This window comes from Schistocerca cancellata, chromosome 6 (assembly GCF_023864275.1).
Source record: "Schistocerca cancellata isolate TAMUIC-IGC-003103 chromosome 6, iqSchCanc2.1, whole genome shotgun sequence".
NCBI classification, from domain to species: Eukaryota; Metazoa; Arthropoda; class Insecta; order Orthoptera; family Acrididae; genus Schistocerca; species Schistocerca cancellata.
The window spans coordinates 580,398,942-580,419,271 of NC_064631.1; the positions used below are offsets into that span (position 1 = coordinate 580,398,942).

The 20,330-nt window shown below is 37.9% G+C and overlaps 1 protein-coding gene across 4 annotated transcripts in view; it reads right to left on the bottom strand.

Annotated features, from left to right (window-relative positions):
- Window positions 1–219: 219 nt before the first annotated feature.
- The window catches only part of LOC126191527 (casein kinase II subunit alpha), a 79,069-nt gene continuing 58,958 nt past the window's right edge, over window positions 220–20,330 (bottom strand). For all 4 annotated transcript variants that reach the window (XM_049932430.1, XM_049932428.1, XM_049932431.1 and 1 more), the window contains exon 9: window positions 220–1,814. In XM_049932430.1, coding sequence (XP_049788387.1) covers window positions 1,708–1,814 — 107 coding nt within the window. In that variant the 3' untranslated portion in view covers window positions 220–1,707. The remainder of the gene's footprint in view (window positions 1,815–20,330) is intronic.

Sequence of the window (20,330 nt, forward strand, 5' to 3'; positions counted from 1 at the left end):
GGGTGTGCCATTTCCGTTTCTCAAAACAATGCGATCTATCAATCTCTCTGATCAGAACTTTTAAGAACATTAAGTGTCTGCCAAATTCTTTAAAGCACCAAGCACACTTAAGGATATTGGAGAATCCTGTTTCATATCATCAATCAAAATAAAACTGGTATTAGTAATAAGAATAGATTAATTTATTGGAAACTGGCATAAATATAATACCATGAGAAATACTGTACATGAAAAACTTTATTACAAATATTACAACTGCTGCCATACACAGTGAAGTTAACCACTTCTAAAATGAAACAGTAAAAGCCAAATGATAGGTCAAAATTGTTCCAGTGCAGTCACGGTAGTAAGCTGCAAAAACATCTCTGAAATTTATACTCGCATTCCAGTGATTTATGACATTTTTTTAGTATTCTGTAACCAAATTACTTTGATATTAGCTTTAGATGTTTTGGATCACAAAACAGTCATTTAAAGATTACAAATTGTTTTTGCAGCTAACAATACTGTCTACTTTATTCCAATTTTATGAAGGTAGTAACATATTGAGACGAGTAGGATGTAAAAGTAATGTTCTCTGGATTTCCAGACACTTACAAAAAGAAAATACAGTTTTCAGTAACTTCATAATTTGTACATAAAAAATGAAAACTTTGTGAACAGAGCTCAAAGCAGTCTCTCAAACATAAAATATGGACTACGTTTGTAAGACAGCTTTTCTCAATGGAAATCATTTTGGGGGTCGAGCAAATAATAAATTACACATTACCTCAACAATGTCTATAACTATTTCTGTACCAAGAGGACACATTTGCAAAATGTCACAGTATGGAAACTAATGGCAGGTTTCATTTATTTTCAAGCAATGAGGTCAGGTGCAACATTTGATCACTAAATACAACACCTCATTACTTTTTCTCTGTGTAAATAAGTGACTTCAAAGAAATGAAAAGTGTTACAACAGTAAAGGAAAGATAAGGAATGCAAATTATAAAATGGAATGAGCATTAATCTTTGAAGTATTTTTTTACGCGTCATGCACTGTAGAATACTCTAAGAGTTATCATAACTCGATGGAAAAGTGGCCCATTAAGTTACAGTAACACAATGTAGCTGCATTCCATTCTTACAGAAACTTTATTCCATCTTTCCTATACAACTGAGACAAAACCACAAAGAAATCATGCCTCCTTTCAATTGGAAAAATTTACAGCTAACAAAGAACTTATTGCCTGTTTTAATGTTCCAGTCTTCTTTTTCCACAGTAGCACTTTACCACTCATTACAGGTGCGCTGCAGAAGCCAAATTATTTATTTGTATACTTGTATTATCATTTTAAAGCAAATCTCACATAGAAATCAGTTAACATTGTTTTTAAACATTCACACATCTCTTCACCAACGTAACACAGAACTTAAAAAAATTACAATAAATTAGACTGTTCTCAATACCTCCAATAAAATATGAAACAAAATCAACTGTTCAGATTTTATTTCTGATTAATTTCAATCAGCCAACATCGAGTAACTGAAGTAACACTGAAATTTACTTCCATAAAATTCTTAATGAAGTAATAAGTGGGAGGAAAGGCTGTGGATAATACCACACGAAGGGAGTTTGATCTTTTGTGTCTATTGAGTAGTTGCTGTTACTCAGAAGTGCACTCGATCTGAAAACAACTGATTTCATGAGCACTAGAATGTACTTTATGGCTGCAGTGCCCCACTTGGCAATGGAACGGCTCCTGGAGAAATGATTGGGGAACTCGGCACTAGTCCACTCACCACTGAATTGCCAGTCATAGGAGGACCAACTGTAAATCAGAAAAACACAGATATTAAAATAAATACATGGCAATCGCAACAATCAAGTGACTAACACTGGACAATTCCTAAACAGATTTATTGTGAAACTGTAGCAACTATTTCACCACCTGTTTATTAATGTTGTATTTTGGACTGAGGCCATATAATAAAGCAGTGAAGTGCTTGTGCATACACATTTTAAGTAAATTAACAATACATAATTAAAATGGATGATATTTAGCACTTACACAGAAACCGAATTATACAGAATATTACAGTATTATATGAAACTTTCTGTAGGTCATGCTGGCAAACTGGCTTCTTATTTATTATTTAGGATGATGACAGGGACATGAAAAACTCGAATTTTGTGGTAAGTGCAAATACAGAAGCGAAATCTGCCTCAAAATGCAAAAATGCCTAATAAACACTATTCCATAGCAGGTGTTATCCAGATAGGCCCTAGTTTGAAATGATTGACTTCTGCACACATATATATCGAAAATTTAACCAATTTTCTTTTACTGGCATTGCACACCATTCGGCGAAGCCCAATTTGGAAATGTAATGTGCATAAGAATGTGTTTGCAAAATTGCACAAATTGAACAACACATCAGTGCATTTGATGCTCTGACACTACACCAACTGCAGACAGACAAAGAGTCTGTACGAGATGCACACTGCTTACTGTCACATGGAACTTAGCCATGGGACCTACCATCTTCAAGCAAAGAAACTCTTATCTTTGCCTGCTAACTGAAGTTTAAAGTTGGTATAAAGTGGACATTTTAACATGGCTGTTTTAAACTGTGGCTGCATCCAATAGAGGTTGGGTTGTAACTTCCTAGTTTATGGAAAGGCCAGCATCAGCAAGCGACTTTGTGGTGTGTGTTGCTCGATTGTATTCTTGTTTTGAAAGAGTGACGAGACTAATTGTCCATCACAGAGTTGGATTACAACCCTATGACCACGTGTCAGCCCTGTTTGCACAGACACACAGAACACCAATGTAGGCTGCCTGCCCTGCAAAATGTAGGAGGGGCTTTGTTGTGTACATAGTTCCGCGTAAGTCAGTGCGTACACAACTTTCCCAATAGAGCGCGCCCTGCTAAGCACAACAGCGGAGGTGCAGTGCTCGTCCGTCTCTGCACTACGAGATGGCGCTGTCTTAGAGATGGACCAAATTCTGCTTCCGCCGATCCGCGTATTAATATGTAACGCAGCCAATGAGATTGCTGCTAACGTAGAACCTTTTCTCCTTGCGGATCACACTCGCACAGTGATACCTGAACGTGCGAGGTATTATAACGAGTGTACAGACCTCCGATTAGTCAGTCTGTACGAGTCTGCATTTGTCTGTACCAGTCTATAGTCAAGTTTCAGTTTGCACCTAATAAGATCACCATATTCCTGTACATCACCATGAAGAGAAATGTATAGACACTTTGTCAAGTATCAGAGATATGTGAGAATAAGATTAACGTACCAAGACCAAAGGAACTTCAGATTGTCCATTGTAAATAGCATCCAGAACCAAGTTCAGTTATTTTTATGCTTGTTATTATTTTAATAAATGTGTGTGAAAATTAATCAAGTTCTGTTTAAAGTTGGTCACCGTCAATCTGCTACTCTAAGCGTGCAAGTGGCATTTCTATCGTCTGATCTAACAGCAGAAGATAAACACGCCACGATAAGACCACGAGACATATTGCTGACACTCGCCTACTTCGTTAGAGCGACAAGTCAAATAATCTGATGGTGTTTGTACCGAAGGTATTACAGTACGCACACCACAGGCTTGTTTCCCCACACAGCTCCTAACTCCTCTGGTGGTCAAAATTTCTAGTTTGTTTACATTGGTGGCCATTGTCAGTTTATAGCAATCAGACCCTGCACTATAATGATTAAAAAAAACGATACTTGCCGACTTATTTTGACCACACAGAAAGCCATCCCCTAATGCATGAATAGATTTATTTTCAATTTTATTTTGACTAATACCTTTCTGCTTCTATCTGTAGTGTTAATTGTAAGTCACAGGGCTACGAATACCTGTGAAAGATATAAATCAATATTCTGCAGATTCTGTAATTATTGAATTTGGTGGGAAAAGAAAAAGTTGAGAAATACCTTTCAAAGAAGCACTCTGTTCATATACAGGAATATACTGCTGCTTCAACACTAACAAGCATTTTTTATTGTAACAGCTACCCACATATAGCCAGAGAGAGAGAGAGCACACACACACACACACACACACACACACACACACACACACACACACACACACACACACACACACAGCTACAAACAAGTCACCAAGATCAATAATTCTTCACTGTTATAATTAGAAAGTTCTCAGAGCAATCACACAAATGTCTACATGTGGTGGAAAATAGTGCATGTTTGTCACTGAATAATCAAAACTGTTTGTCTCGTCTCACTTATGAAGATTATATAAAGATAAAGTACACAAAGATTGTCAAAATTACAAGCTACAAAGCAAGAAGAATTTAAATTGTGTATAGCACAGCCTAGAACAACTTATTTTCCATTATGTACGACTTGTCAATATACACAAAAACTTCGATATTACACAAAGAATCACCATCTAAAGTAAGATAGCATGTCACCAATCACATCAATGCCCTATTATTAGGGAAATATGACACAGTCTTTTTTTTATTAAAAAGGTATTTGATTCAAAACCCTGAAGGAATTTTCAGTAGATAGGAAAATTCTGAAAACTAAACAAATGCAGCACCTGGAAGTTAAATTTACTGAAACAACTTCTAGTACCTTCCAAATAATATTAGTCACACCAGGGGACTGTCTGGTAAAATTATTATTCAATTGTATGCTGGAAAAAGATAAAAGAGAATTGAAAATAGACAAAGAAAAAGTTAATAACCACACGAAGTTGAGTGGATGGAAAGAAGAAATAAATTGTTTGGCCTTTGCAAACAATAATACATGGACCCTCAGGAAATGCAAAAGAAAGAGAACAACTTTTGAAGGAAATAGCCAAGAACACACTTCAATAACTATCTGGATTCAAAACAGCATTAGAAGATTTGGAGACGACAAAGAGAAGAAACCCAGAAATAATGTTGGGTTCAATCAAGAACAAATATGGCAATTGAGTTTTGAGATAAAGTAAAAAATTGTTAAAGCAACACACCTCACACCAGACATGGACTCATACCTTGAAAAGTCATTCTGGATAACACACTGATGTTACATAATGGGCATTTTACACTGTCAAGTTGTCCTCTCAGAGAAGAAAAGTGTTGATAGGTCATGCCCAATCCAGAGATTAGCTAATAAGCTATACCACATGCAGGTGACACTTCCAACCATTCCTCGCAACAACATGTGGATATGTGCCTCATTAGCATGCAGGTAACTTCATATTGTGCAGAACACGTAAACACACAGGTACATAAAAATGTAGATGTTCCCACGCATGAACTATCAAGTTCAAAATATTGACATGTACTTTATGAACATGATCAGATGAAAGAATATGCTGAATTGTTACTGAAGAAAATATTTCTTATGAACATCAGTTTACATATCACACTGATAAACCAAAACATTACAACCACTGCCCACTGCGATACTGGATGCCGCCTGGTGGTGTTGAAGGCACATGATGTGCAAACTTAACTATGCAAGTACAGCAGGCACGTGACATGCTAACATACCAATGTAAGTAGAGCAGAAACCCATCGGGGATCACCCTAGTGAAGATTAGGGCTACAAATAGGGAAATTCATTGAGATAAGTGACTTTGAAAAAGCGCAGATTACTATTACACAGTGCCTGTGAAGTAGTATCTCGAAAACAGCAAAGCTGGTCAAATGTTCACATGCTACTGTAGTGAACACATACGGAAAGAGATAGGACAGCGAACACACGACTAGGAGCTAAACAGTTGGACATCCACGGCTCTTCGCAGAACATGGGATTAGGAGGCTTGTCTACTCTGTAAAGTAGGATAGACGGTGATCTGTGGCATCTCTGCCAAAAGAGCACAATGCTGATGCATGCACGTTTCGGAGAACACCATTCATTTTACATTGTTGAATGTTGAGCTCCGCAGCAGACCATCCCTACGTGTTCACATGTTGACCAAATAATATCATCAACTACAATTGCAGTGGGTTGGGACCAATGGCGTTCAACCATTGATCGACGGAAATGTGTCAGCTCTTCAAGTAAATCACATTTCTGCTACACTACATCAATGATTTGCCCCCCCCCCCCCCCCCAAATGTCCAGCAAGTGTTCAGCAGACAAGGCTAACTTATCTTCAGGAGTGCTCTACGGAAGTGTGACAGGACCACTATTGTTCTCTATATACATAAATGATTTGGTTGACAGGGTGGGCAGCAGTCTGCTGTTTGCTGATGGTGCTGTGGTGTATGGTAAGGTGTCAAAGTTGAGTGACTGTAGGAAGATACAGGACAGCTTAGACAAAATTTCGAGTTGTTTTGATGAATGGCAGCTAGCCCTAAATGTGGAAAAATGTAAGTTAATGTGGATCAATAGTAAGAACAAACCTGTAATGTTTGGATACATTACTACTTGTGTCCAGCTTGACACAGTCAAGTCATTTAAATATGTGGGCATAATGATAGGCTATATACAGTTTGTACAGAAACCAGATGGCAGTTATACGAGTCAAGGGGGCATGAAAGGAAAGCAGTGGTTGGGAAGGGAGCGAGACAGGAATGTAGCCCATCCCCGATGTTATTCAGTATGTATATTGAGCAAGCAGTAAAGAAAACAAAAGAAAAATTTGGAGTACGAATTAAAAATAATGTATAAGAAATAAAAACAGTTTTGCCGATTACATAGTAATTCTGTCGGAGACAGCGAAGGACTTTAAAGAGCAGCTGAACGAAATGGACAGTGTCTTGAAAGGAGGATATATAAGATGAACCTCAACAAAAGCAAAAAAATGATAATGGAATCAGGTGATGCTGAGGGAATTTGATTATGAAACGAGACACCTAAAGTAGTAGATGAGTTTTGCTATCTGGGAAGCAAAGTAACTGCTGACTGTTGAAGTAGAGAGTATATAAAATGTAGACTAGCTATGACAAGGAAAATGTTTCTGAAGATGAGAAATTTGTTGATATCGAGTATAGATTTAAGTGCCAGGAAGTCCTTTCTGAAAGCATTTGTATGGAGTGTAGCCATGAATGGAAGTGAAACATGGACTATAACTAGTTTAGACAAGAAGAGAAAGGAAGCTTTCAAAATGCGGTGCTACAGAAGAATGCTGAAGATTAGACGGGTAGATCACGTAACTAATGAGATGGTACTGAATAGAATTGGGGAGAAGAGAAATTTGTGGCACAAATTGACTAGAAGAAGGGATTGGTTGATAGGGCATGTTCTGATGTATAAAGGGATCACCGATTTAGTACTGGAGGGCAGTGTGGATGGTAAAAATAATAGAGGGAGACCACGAGATGATCACTAAGCTGATTCAGAGGGTTGTAGGTTGCAATAGTTACTTGGAGGTGAAGCAGCTAGTGCAGGATAGAGTAGCATGGAGAGCTGCATCGAATTGGTCTCTGGACTGAAGACCACAAACAGCAACATGAACAATGCACACCCTAAAAAATGTACAGACAGTGAGTGGCCCAACAGCAATCTCAAAGATTATTTACAATAATGTTATACAGAGATTTACATTTTCATCTATTCAAAGTTCTCACCACACAGCAATCACTACCAACTGGTTCGCACCTGAGTGTTAACACCAAACTGCAATTTCTTGCAACTTGATAACATCACATTAAGCTGACTTCCATGTTTGCACAATAACGAACACATGAAAATTATTTATGTATGTTTTCACACTGCCAAGCATCGGTGCCATCATCATCATTGGAAACACAAGATGCAAGCATATTTATTTTGTTGTCCAAATGTCTCCGGAATAAGACAGTCGTCATGCTACAGATGCTAAAAACATTTAAAATTAAGGATGCTGCTTGCTAAGCATTCTAAAGGTTGAAGTAACATACATACAAACAAGGAACAATATGGCTGCCACAGTGAAGCACAGCTTGTTCCAATTCGTTTTACACATGACAAGGAGAAGCTGTGTCTTTCTTTTAATGCCACATCATAAACTTTTAACTTGTTTAGCGGGCAACAGATGAAATTTGTAGCACATTTGTCGCGTAAAGCCTCAAACAAAGATAAAAAATTATTTACAAGCATAATGAACAAAAATGTATCTGCTACATGGGAAGTGTGTACCTCCATTGTATTGCACAGTAAAATGTTTATCTTTTGAGGTTCCAATCACCATACAAAAACAACACACTACAGCCTGTGTCAACACAATTTACTTGTACTATATGAAAATAGTGCACTGACACCACAGACAATGCGAAATATGTACTCGAACATCATCTCTAAAATGATTTTATTTCATTATAGCAACAAATTATAAATTACAGAAATCACGAATGAAACAGAACTATTGCGAGCAAATTTAATATAGCAGTTCGTACGAGCAGTCAAAGCATAAATGGAGAATACAATTAGTGTATACTTGAGTATCAGCATCAAATGAAGCTATTTGAAAGCCACAACAACTCTGAAGCTTAATAGCTAAAAAGCTGCAACACCTAATGAAAGTATGTTGTTGAGCAAAAGAAAACTAACAACTTTCTGGCACTTACTTTTTACTAGCCATTGCTGTCAAGTTCTGAGGAAGCAGAATGGATATGAAACATTTCTGAGAGCAAAAATGTAAAGAATTTCCTTGGAAGATAAGATGATCTACCTCAACTCCTAGCAATATGTGAGACAGTGAATACAATCTCAACAGAAAGTGCTGGACATTCTGTGAGGAACAGACAACTGACATATATACATAGTCTGACGTTGCCAAGGGGAATAGCAGCATCTATCTTCTGTGAGAGATCCACCGGGAAGATGAGTAAAAGCATCTGAGACACTATTTCTGTTCATTCTTTGTGCAAATTATTGACTGACTGGTTTTCCAAACATGCTACATGACACCTGAATTCATGCCAACGACAGCTACACTATGGAGTAAGAAATTATATTGTTCAACAAGGGTTACACATTTCTAGTTATTTGCAATCCGCCAAAACAAACTTTAGAAAAGAGTCAAATTTACTGTCAGTTCTGGAGTGCTAATGAACAGTCCTCCATGTATTATAACTTACAGCTGCGGAGTGCATATTGATTCAGTCACCACCAGTTTAAAGAACAATTATCAAAATGCAGAACTGCAATAAATAACATTCACTACTGAATGTACATGCAACCAATAAGTTTCTATATAGTTTAGCAGAATTCAACCACACCCTTCCAAATAAATGAGGAGGAGGATATAAGTGTTTAACGTCCCGTCGACAACGAGGTCATTAGAGACGGAGCGCAAGCTCGGGTGAGGAAAGGATGGGGAAGGAAATCGGCCGTGCCCTTTCAAAGGAACCATCCCGGCATTTGCCTGAAGCGATTTAGGGAAATCACGGAAAACCTAAATCAGGATGGCCGGAGACGGGATTGAACCGTCGTCCTCCCGTTTGCGAGTCCAGTGTGCTAACCACTGCGCCACCTCGCTCGGTCCAAATAAATGAGATGCAATTAATTGTAAGCAGTAGCTAAGTACAACATATTTCCCATATTTGGCAGCACGTTTATTTAGACAACATCAATAGAACCAGACATGTTAAGGATGCTGTAATCTGCAAATTTTTAAAAAGAAACAGACATAAAACCCTGGAGACCTGTGAAAACCACAAGAACATTACCAAGATGCCTACAATTTAACCATTCCATTCCTCATTTTCAATTCATATCTACGTATATGCTTTATATGGCTGGGACCACTTTGTATCATTACTATCCCCTCCACATACTATACAATTCCTATGCAGAAGAACAAAGTGTCCACAACAAACTAATCTCTCTCATCTTACTATTACAACCCATTTGCAAGACAAATTGTAGCACAGTCTACTTTTAATACAGTTACCTACAGTTTCCTAACATGGGTCTGTAAGAATGTTATCTTTCTTCTAGAATCTCCCATAAAAAGCTCAAGATCTGCAACGCTTTCAAACTGAATATTCTGACTTGTCACAACCCTAACAGAGCACCTTTGAATTCATGACTAGAGAAGTATTCAAGAATAGCCATCACTAGTAACTTACATGCTTTCCTAACCAGAGGCACAGTAATAAAATATTACTAAGGGTGAGTTAGGTGGAATAACAAATGGGGAATGAGGGGCTGACACAGGCATAGGACAGTGAAATACAGTGATAACAAGAAAGAGGATGAAGGCAGTCAACTACTGGACTAGCACTAGGGGAAAGGGGGGGGGGGGGAGGAGGAGGACAGAGAATAAATTCTATTTATGTTACTGAAGTCCCATCAACACGTGTGACCTTCGCCTCCTGGTACATATTTGGTGGTGATGAAATTTCAGTGCGTTTATGTATTGGAGCATTCATCGATTTCAAGTAGTAGCTTATAATAGCGACTTCCCCAGGTGCTGCTTTTACGGTTACTGTAGAAGTAATTATATAGGGTAATTACAAAGTCCATAAAACATTTTAAAAATCCCTATAGGTAAATGGCTAAATACAACTTTGACAATACAAAATATGACAATTTTTTTTAATGTAATGCCAGCAAACTGGTTTGAAAGACTTAACAGTGGCGGCACCGACCACTGTTGCTGGAAACTGCAGCAAACAAGGCAAAGGAAGCATTTTGTGCGTTAGAATTTACCCGTTGCCAACATTAGTGAGTGTGCTAAGAGCTTTTAATGTCTGTTTCACACGACACCACTGACCTACAACAGCATAGTGAAGTGGTACAAGAAATTCGAGGAGGATGTTTGGTTGTGCAATGCGTGGCATGCGGGTCCACTGGATGTGTCAGATCAGATAGTAGATGATGTGCTCTTCAGACTGAGCTTGGAATAAAGGATGGAATAAACCCTCGGAATAAAGGATGTAACAGACACACGGCTTATCCACAGCTCGAGAAATTGTTTCCACACTGAATGTTCACTCTGCAGCAGAGTGTGCACTGATTTCACACTTCCTGGCACATTAAAGCTGTGTGCTAGCCTGGGACTTGAACCTGGGGCATTTACCTTTCTCACGAAATGTACAAAAGTAAAACTGTGATGATGGATCATGCTTCAATAGCTCCACTAATGGAGTACTTGCCTGTGAAAGGCAAAGATCTCAGGTTCGAGTTCAGTCTAGCACACAGTTTTGATCTGCCAGATACTCACTCACTCACTCACTCACTCTCTCTCTCTCTCTCTCTCTCTCTCTCTCTCTCTCTCTCTCACACACACACACACACACACACACACACACACACACACACACCTGCAGAGGGAAAATTCAATCTGGATCCCTCAGTACGTTCTGTGCTAAGTCCAACAAGACAGTCTATGGACCCTTCTTCACTGAAAGAACTGTCAATGTATACCTTTACTTGACATGCTGTAATTGTGGCTCATGTCAACCTGACACTGGTAACAGATTTCACCTTTCAACAAGCTTGTGCCCCTCCACATTTCCACAACTGTGTACGAGATTACCTGAATAATATATTGCCACACTGCTGTACATGCTATGTCACAGCTACTGACCTGGCACCTACTCCTTGCAATTTTTTCTTGTGATGTTATATCAAGGATATTGTTTATAGTCCCACCTCCACCACAGAAACTCAAGACTTATGACATCGCATTGTAAAAGCTGTTCTTACTGTCATTCCTGTTATGCTGGATCAAGTATGGATAGAAATGGACTACTAATTATATGTGTACTATCTTACAAAGAGTGGACCACAGAACATTTATAAACATTGTAAACAAACTGAGTTTGCCTTTTACATACTGTATCATTTGATACATTATTCTTGGCTGTTTATCTGTACCTATTTTCTGAAATATTTCATGGACTTTATTATTGCTCTTTAATTTAATGGTGGCACTGTTTCACAGCCCAGTGAAAACCTTTGCATGCCAGCACAGGGGGACAGTATACCTGTAACATTCAAGGACTTGGAGGCCAGTTATACAAAGGATGTCTAGACATTAGTCACTCATGTAATGGTTATTAAAACGATCTGCAGAAGAGTTCGCTGTGCAGAAGTCACACACAAAAAAGGAAGACTCCTTCCGCTTTCATTCTATCACTCAGCTAATAACTTCTTAATGTTTTACACTTGATGTGCCGGAAGTCAGTAGTAACTAGCAATCCATAGACTACTTTGCTTTGCATGGTGGTCGTCAGCTGCGAGCTAGATTAGTGCACGGTACCTATAAGTCAATTGACACTACTAGTTTGAGGTTATGTTGTTTTTTGTTACCTGAAAAACAATGAACAGGAAGTGGACACAGAACAATGTAAAGTTTTGAAAGTGGAGACATGGCAACAATCACAAAGACGTTTGCGTTTCGTTTATGAAAAATTTTCGAAACATCCAGCCTCAAGAAAGTGTTTGCAAATTAGATTTTGAGGGCCTAGGTTGGTAGCAGAGCTTTGTTGTTCATGTATGCCAAAGTCTGTTACTACACATGAGGATCTTAATGTTGTTGTGCAATGTTTGGGGCAATCACTGACAATCTCAAAGTAAAGGTCTAAAAAGAGATGAACAGCAAGAATAAGTCTATGAAAGATTAGAAAAAGCTGAAATTGAGACCATATAGGTCTACTGTACTTCAAGGTCTAAATGAAGAGAGATACAGAATTCTGCAGGTTGTACACAATCCCACAAGAAGCTAATACCAAGTTGTTCGAAAGCATTCTTTGGAGTTTACAGACAACGGTGTCCACTGGGATTCTACGAATCCCCATGTGGTGATGGAGACAGAGTTAAAGTCTCCTGCTGTGAATGTAGGGCAGGGATTTCCTTACTTAGCTGTTGGAACAGGAAAATTGTCCACTTTTTGAATATCTGCAGTCAGTCAAGGGAAAGCTGATATGGCAACAAGATGGAGCACCACCCACATTACGGATTTACTGTAAAAGACCTTATACAAGAAAACATTGATGAATGGATTGGAAGATGGGATCACAGTCCCCAGATATCACACCCATGGATTTTTCAGTCTGGGAGAACATAAAAAAATGTTTCTTCAATCAGGATTCATGATGTTGAGCATCTGAAGGAATGACTCCAATCAGAATTTGAAAACCTACAACCCCAGAACATATGCAACAAAATATGTAAGTCAGTCTTGAAAAGATGCCACGTTTGCTTAGAACGGCACTGAAACCACTGAGCATCTTCTGTAGATATTTCTTTTTGACAATAAATTTCTCTTTTTATCTGTTTAGTACTACTGCAGTAAACTTTGACAATTGACAAAACTCACCCTGTACAGAAATAGGAATGTTATCAAATCTATTTGCAGATACACTTCCTTGAACTTATAAGTAACAATGAAACAACCCCTAAATCTTGACATCACATTAAACAGTATTTCTGTCTCCCTGAGGACACAACTACAACAGTACAGTCTGTATTTAGGAGGAAGGAAATGAGGGGGGAGTGGGGGGGGGGGGGATATCTATACTTATCTACAGACAGCAAAATTAGGCTTCTACTTTATTTAGTTCAAATAATAACAAACAAGGAAATTTGCCTTGACCTTGTCAATGGAACTATCTTTGCCTTACGTGATTAAATGAAACTGCAGGAAACAAAGCTGGATGAAAAATTCTAACCACTATCCTGAATGCAAATGTCTTCAGTTGTCCATAAAGGTGGTAAAAGTCTATTTTGTCATACTGACCCTATATGACAAAATATATTATGTAAATAAAGCAACGCTACATCTATTTCTGAAATTTCTGGTAGTCGTTTCATATTTTGAACAAAATATTTAAAAACATTGTTTCTTCTCTACACAGTCTAATTTTAAGGAAGTGCACAGTTAATAATTCCATTGTTTCACATTTTTACAGTCATTTTGTAGCTTGATTATGCACACACCATTTTTTATGATTATTGTGACACTACAAAGTCATGTAACTGGTCATACTAATTTCAAATCTGTGGTGAAAATGCTGTTGCTGGGTACTTCACATCATATTAGTTAAGGAATGTATGCATTACTCAAAATGATTTTCAAATATCAATATTGCTTCTGAAGCTAAGCAGAAAGGTAAGCCTCCCCAATATGGAGTAAAACCATTTGGAGCAGAAGTACTCCTCGTCTAGCTACTCATTCAGAATTTATTCATGTTCATGTTACTGTCTTGTTTTGTTTTTTCTTAATTCACAGTTTTTATTTTGTTTCGAAGTAGAGGACACTGCAAATCCAACAGCACATTTATGTACATGCCTATCATCCCAAGATGTTTTAAGTGTGAAAATTTGTTGTGATACATCCAGAAACTAAGTGCTAACACTCATTGCCTGAAAAGTTGCACACACCTGTTGGTAGTGTTGTAAGTGTTACATCTCTTAATATTTCTTGCATTAGTTTGAGAAGAGTTGACCTGTTGCTTTGCAACATTCACTTTATATGACTGAAAACTTGTCCCATGAAAGTTAATTCAGTTTTAACCACCAGATTCCCATTGTGTACATTTCAAAGTCCTTAACTGTGCAGCTCATAATCATATCCTACCCAGCAATCAACAAAGACCACAACAACATGTAAGAATACATTCTGACTGTATTTCCACCAACTACATGTATATTATCCTGAGCACATGACATCCTGTATACAGGCCAGTAAAACAGCCCCGCTGTAACAGCCATTTGTCAATCACAAAGGTACTTTTAAAAGAACTGCATGATTTACTGAAAATTTTAATACTTAAATGTGTAAATATTCCATGCTGACTGTAATCTGTTTGAGTGCAATCTTTGCAATTTCAGTTTGTTGCAATACAATGACAGTTACAGAAAACAGCAGCATAAAGACTCAATATAGTTTGTAAGTAATGAAGCTGACTGCTGCTGTACAATAGATGACAGCTGAGGTAAGTTTGTAAAAGAGAGATGATAATGCAAGGATAACCTATTTTAGCCTGAGCTTTATGAGATTCACAATGTTTGATCCATATAAAACCAACAGAGGGGGGAGTTGGAGAGTGGGGGAGTTGGAGAGTGGGGGAGTTGGAGAGTGGGGGAGTTGGAGAGTGGGGGAGTTGGAGAGTGGGGGAGTTGGAGAGTGGGGGAGTTGGAGAGTGGGGGAGTTGGAGAGTGGGGGAGTTGGAGAGTGGGGGAGTTGGAGAGTGGGGGAGTTGGAGAGTGGGGGAGTTGGAGAGTGGGGGAGTTGGAGAGTGGGGGAGTTGGAGAGTGGGGGAGTTGGAGAGTGGGGGAGTTGGAGAGTGGGGGAGTTGGAGAGTGGGGGAGTTGGAGAGTGGGGGAGTTGGAGAGTGGGGGAGTTGGAGAGTGGGGGAGTTGGAGAGTGGGGGAGTTGGAGAGTGGGGGAGTTGGAGAGTGGGGGAGTTAAAAGAGAAAAATAATCTAGACCTAACACTGGTGCCATAATTCAAATCCATTAGTGGGTATTTCCAATTTTTTACTGATTCCTCATAATCTTGGTTAACTGTAGCACTAAAGGTATAATTGTTTCGTAACTGCTGAACACGTTCAAAGGATGTTCCAGATGACAATTTTTAGCTTTAATGGAGTCTGAAGGAATTTTAGGACAATATTGAGTTGGGAGATATTTATGAATCCTGAGAGCTGACACTTGGGAGAAACTGGTCACAGCATAAGCAGAAAGATTAAGGTCAAGTACAGTTATACACTAATATGCCACACCCAACAGTTCCTTAATAACATATGCAGTTTCATTTCTTTTGTGTCAAGACATATTTACATAGTCAAGTTCAGAGAACTAGTAAATAGCAAAGATAACGTTACGAATGTTAACCCTTAACCGGAATCTTTGGTCATTTAGGACCCGCCAACAACGATAAAACCGTCTAACAATGGAAGCGCGTGGAGTTTCAGTTACGCGTGCCAGTATAATCTCAGTACATTGTTAGGTGTACCAGGGACCGGGAGCTTGCTGCTTGAAAATTACTGGAAGTGGAGATAAGTACCATCCCTGGGTCCAATTTGACCCGTGATTCCAGAGACGGGATTTTTAGTCAATGTATACTGACATTTTGTGGTGTTACACTCACTTTATTCCCACAATGCAGTGGGGTCTCATTGAAAAAGAAATCTGAACTATTACTAGACGAAAATTATTCAGATACAGAATCTTTTGAGTGACTATCAACCTTGTGATGAAGAGAACATAAGTGGCAATGAGAAGTGACAATGACAATACACAACAAGAAATTTCTTCTGATTCAATTAATTCATCATCTGATGAAGAGAGAGATAGCCACCTATCAAGCAGTGCAAATTTTCGAACTAAAAATCAATTCAAGTGGTCTACTCATCCACCAGCTAGGTCCAGAGCCAGAAGTCACATCATCACTCACCTGCCTAGTCTCATCAGTACAGCTCGTCAAAAACAGGTCCACCAATTATATCATGGTAGTTGCTGACATCAGCTAAAATGATCCCACATATTTGCACTCACACCAATAAGAAAATAACAGAATATTCAGAAGTATAAAACTAATGCTACTTACACTAACCGTGTGAGTATTATGGAAATGAAAGCATTCTTTGGGTTGTTGCTATTATCAGGTGTATTTAAAATCTGGCCATGAAGATATATATTACATGCCTTTGTGACGCTAAAACACACTATTTACACAAATCTTTTATATATACTGGCAAAGAAATCACTAATAAAACAAGCCAACTTTCAGTTCCAACACAGAATGCACTGCAGCTTGCAGAACCTTTATTTGGAACAAACAGAAATATAACTGCCGATATAACTGTTCTCTTCTGTGGAGCTGGTTGACAATCTGATTGAAAATGGGTTTACTTACATTGGAACGATGTGCAAAAATAAAAGGGAAATGCCTCAGAATCTTTAATCAATAAACAATGGGTAGTAGGCTCTACGTTATTTGGTTTCGTGAGGGATAAATCATTGGCATCTTATGTGCCAAAAAAGAATCTAAGTGTAGTGGTGATCTCGTCAATGCACCATGACAATTCAGTGAATGAAAACAGATGAAAGCCTTAGATAATTGAATTTTACAACAAAACAAAAAGTGGTGTTGACACATTAGATCAGAACTGCATCAATTATTCCGTCTCTAGAAGAACTCAACAATGGCCATGTGTAATTCTTTCAGCAATATTGAATGTTGCAAGTGCAAATGGATTCTTATTATGGAAGGTATCAAATGGTAGAAAATGTATGAAACATAATCATTAACATAAAAGAAATTTGACTAAATTTGATAAGGGCATTTATCACAGAAAGAAAGATGGAGTATTATTCATTTCCAGTAGATATGAAGAATAGAATAGACAATTTTCTAGAGGCAGCTGATCAACCACAAAATGACCTATGACTAGCAAATTCACCTTGTAATCAAAGTGGCTTACAAAAAAGAGGAAGATGTTATTTATGTGGTCCTAAAACTGACAGTAAACAATCACAAAAATATGACAGATGATTTAAATTCATCTGTAAAAGACATGCAGAAAAAAATGAAAAAGTTGTGTTCTAAGTGCCATTCTTAGTTCAGATACTGATGTAGACAACATCTGGACACTTCCATGTTTCGTTTTCATTATTTTCGTTTCTGACTGATGGCATTAACAGTCCCTATTTATGTTAAGGGGAAGGTATGAGAAACTGCATAGCATATTTAGGTTTTTTAATCTAAGCTTTATTTGTAATCATGTAGCATTCCAAAATAAGGTACTAAAAATTCTTTTAAAATATGAGACATAGGACTTAAAGTTAAAAAAATTACACAATTTAAAATTTTTGCTCAATAAAAGTTGATTTATATTTGAAATAAAACTTATTTTACTACAATCATTACACATCTACATATGAATTATATCTTTTATGGGGATTATGTAGAATTTTTATTAAAGGGTCCATTTGGACCTGTGATTCCAGTTATGTTCATCAAAATATCAATTCCAGTTAATGGTTAAGACAAACAGGAAAAATATGACCAAACAAACAACTGAAATGCAAAGAAGTGCATCTGAGACTTGTAAAAGTCGACAACGTTCCTTCTTTTGACATCAAACATGAGTATATGGAGGCAAATAAAAGTGGGAAAACAAAGTTCAAAACAAAATTGTTGCATACATTACAATGAATGATAGGTGGAACTGACATGGATGACGTATGGTGAAAAGTTTCAACAGACATACCTGCCACATATACAAATGCAGAATACAATTGACATGTAACAAAGTAGCTTGCAAATTAATTAGAACAGCCGATTTTTTTGACATTTCTTTACTGTAAGTGACGAGATGAATTCAACCAAATACATGGAAATCCTTAGGTGCAGAAGTGTGCCAGACCTTTGCAGATGGTGGAGGAAGATTTCAATGTGAGCTGACCCTGTCACACTTCTAAAGCAGCCAAGACATTCATGGCAGAAAACACTGTTAATGTGCTTTGGTAGCCTTGTAATTAACCAGACTTAAATTCTATCAAGAATTTGTGGAGTACTGCGAAAAGACATCTTGGTGAACTAGACACAAAGGAATGCATGTTAGTAAATGGGGTAAAAAGGTTGGTTTCATGACAACAAACTACAAAACATTTGCTGTAACCTGCTCAAATCTATGCCACAATGCGTTCATAAGATCATTAAAGCAAAATGGGAATACATTAGGTATAATATTCAGTAAGTTACTAACTGTATTATATATATATATATATATATATATATATATATATATATATATATATATATATATATATATATATATATAGTAATAAATGTGCACAGTAACATTTACATGTCTTGTCCCAATTAATTTGCAGACTACTGCATAATACTAAACCCAAAACCAAAACCAAACAGGATAAAGTTAAAATTTCCAATGACCTAAGCAAAACAGCACTTTAAGGATCCTCTAGAATATGTAAACCCTGGGACAATCCAGGTAATATGGAGAAAGGGAGGGGAAAAAAATTGAATAGAGTAGATGTAACGTAGTACTTCAACTAATCAAGTGCTTCACGGTATATATAACAATAAACTATCATGAAATAAAATCACGGTATACATTACACAATAAACTATCATGAAATAAAATGCTCAAAAAAATTAAACCTACCTGGAAATTAATGTGGGCTTAGATTCAAGATGAGCAGGGAATGAGAGACTAAGGCTTACAGGAAAAAAATCTTAACTGTAAAATAAAAATTAAACAGTAACTAATATACAGGCATTCTGAAATTACAGATCATGGTTTACCTGTGAAATCAAAATTTTATCACACACGGATTTAACTTTTACAAGCTTTCTGAGCCAGTGGCTCCTCCTGATCGAAGAGTTGAAGAGGAAGGAAGAGGGGTTAAGGGAAAGGACTGGAGAGGTTTAGGGAAAAGGATACAGTTTAGAAAAATCACCCAGAACCCCAAGTCAGGGGAGGCTTGCCAGACAGGATGAGAAGGAAAGTGACTGTTGGAGACTGCACCAGACAAGATTTGAAAACCTGAGAGCTTTAAAGGTGGAAGACAGGGTAACATGCAAGACAGAGATTACTACTAAAACATAGTGCACGAGTTAGGAGTGAAAAGTGTGAAAAGCTAAGTGCATTGTATGTAACAAAGGTGGGACAGGTGACTGTGAAAAATAGACAAGTCAGCAAATGAAAGATGTAGAAAAGTAAAATGTGGAGTGCAGAAAGGAGCAGTTACTGTGAATAAATGCTGAGACGGAAGAAATTAATGCAAATTGACATCAGGTGGGAGGCGAGAACCAAGGACATTTTGTGCACGTTCCCACCTGCGGAGTTCTGAGAAACTGGTGTCTGGGGGAAGAATCCAGATAGCATGTGTGGTGAAACAGGCACTGAGGTACCAACTGCCATGTTGTACAGCAAGCTCTGCAACAGGATATTGTGTGTTGCTTGTGTACACCCTCTGCCTATGCCCATTCATCCTGATATAACTGAGTAGTAGTAACGCCGATGTAAAAGGCTGAACAGCGTTTACATAACAGCTGGTATATGGCGTGTCATTTCAGAGGTGGCTCTCCCTTTGATAGTATATGTTTTGCCAGTTACAGAGCAGGGATAGATGGTGGTAGGATGGTGCATAGGGCAAGTCTTACACAGGGGATGGTCACAGGGGTAGGAGCCATACGGTAGAGAGGAGTCTGCACCCAAGGGGCATAGGTCCGAAAAGTATATTGTGAAGATTGGGAGGGCAACAAAAAGATATTCTGGGTGTGGTTTGCAAAATCTCAGACAGAATGGATCTCATTTCATGGCATGATTTCAGGAAATCATGGCCTTGTTGAAGTAGCTGACTGATATATTCAAGACCAGGATAATACTGGGTGACAAGTGGTGTGCTCTAACTTGTGTTTTGGAGAGATCAGCAGTATCAGGATTGGGT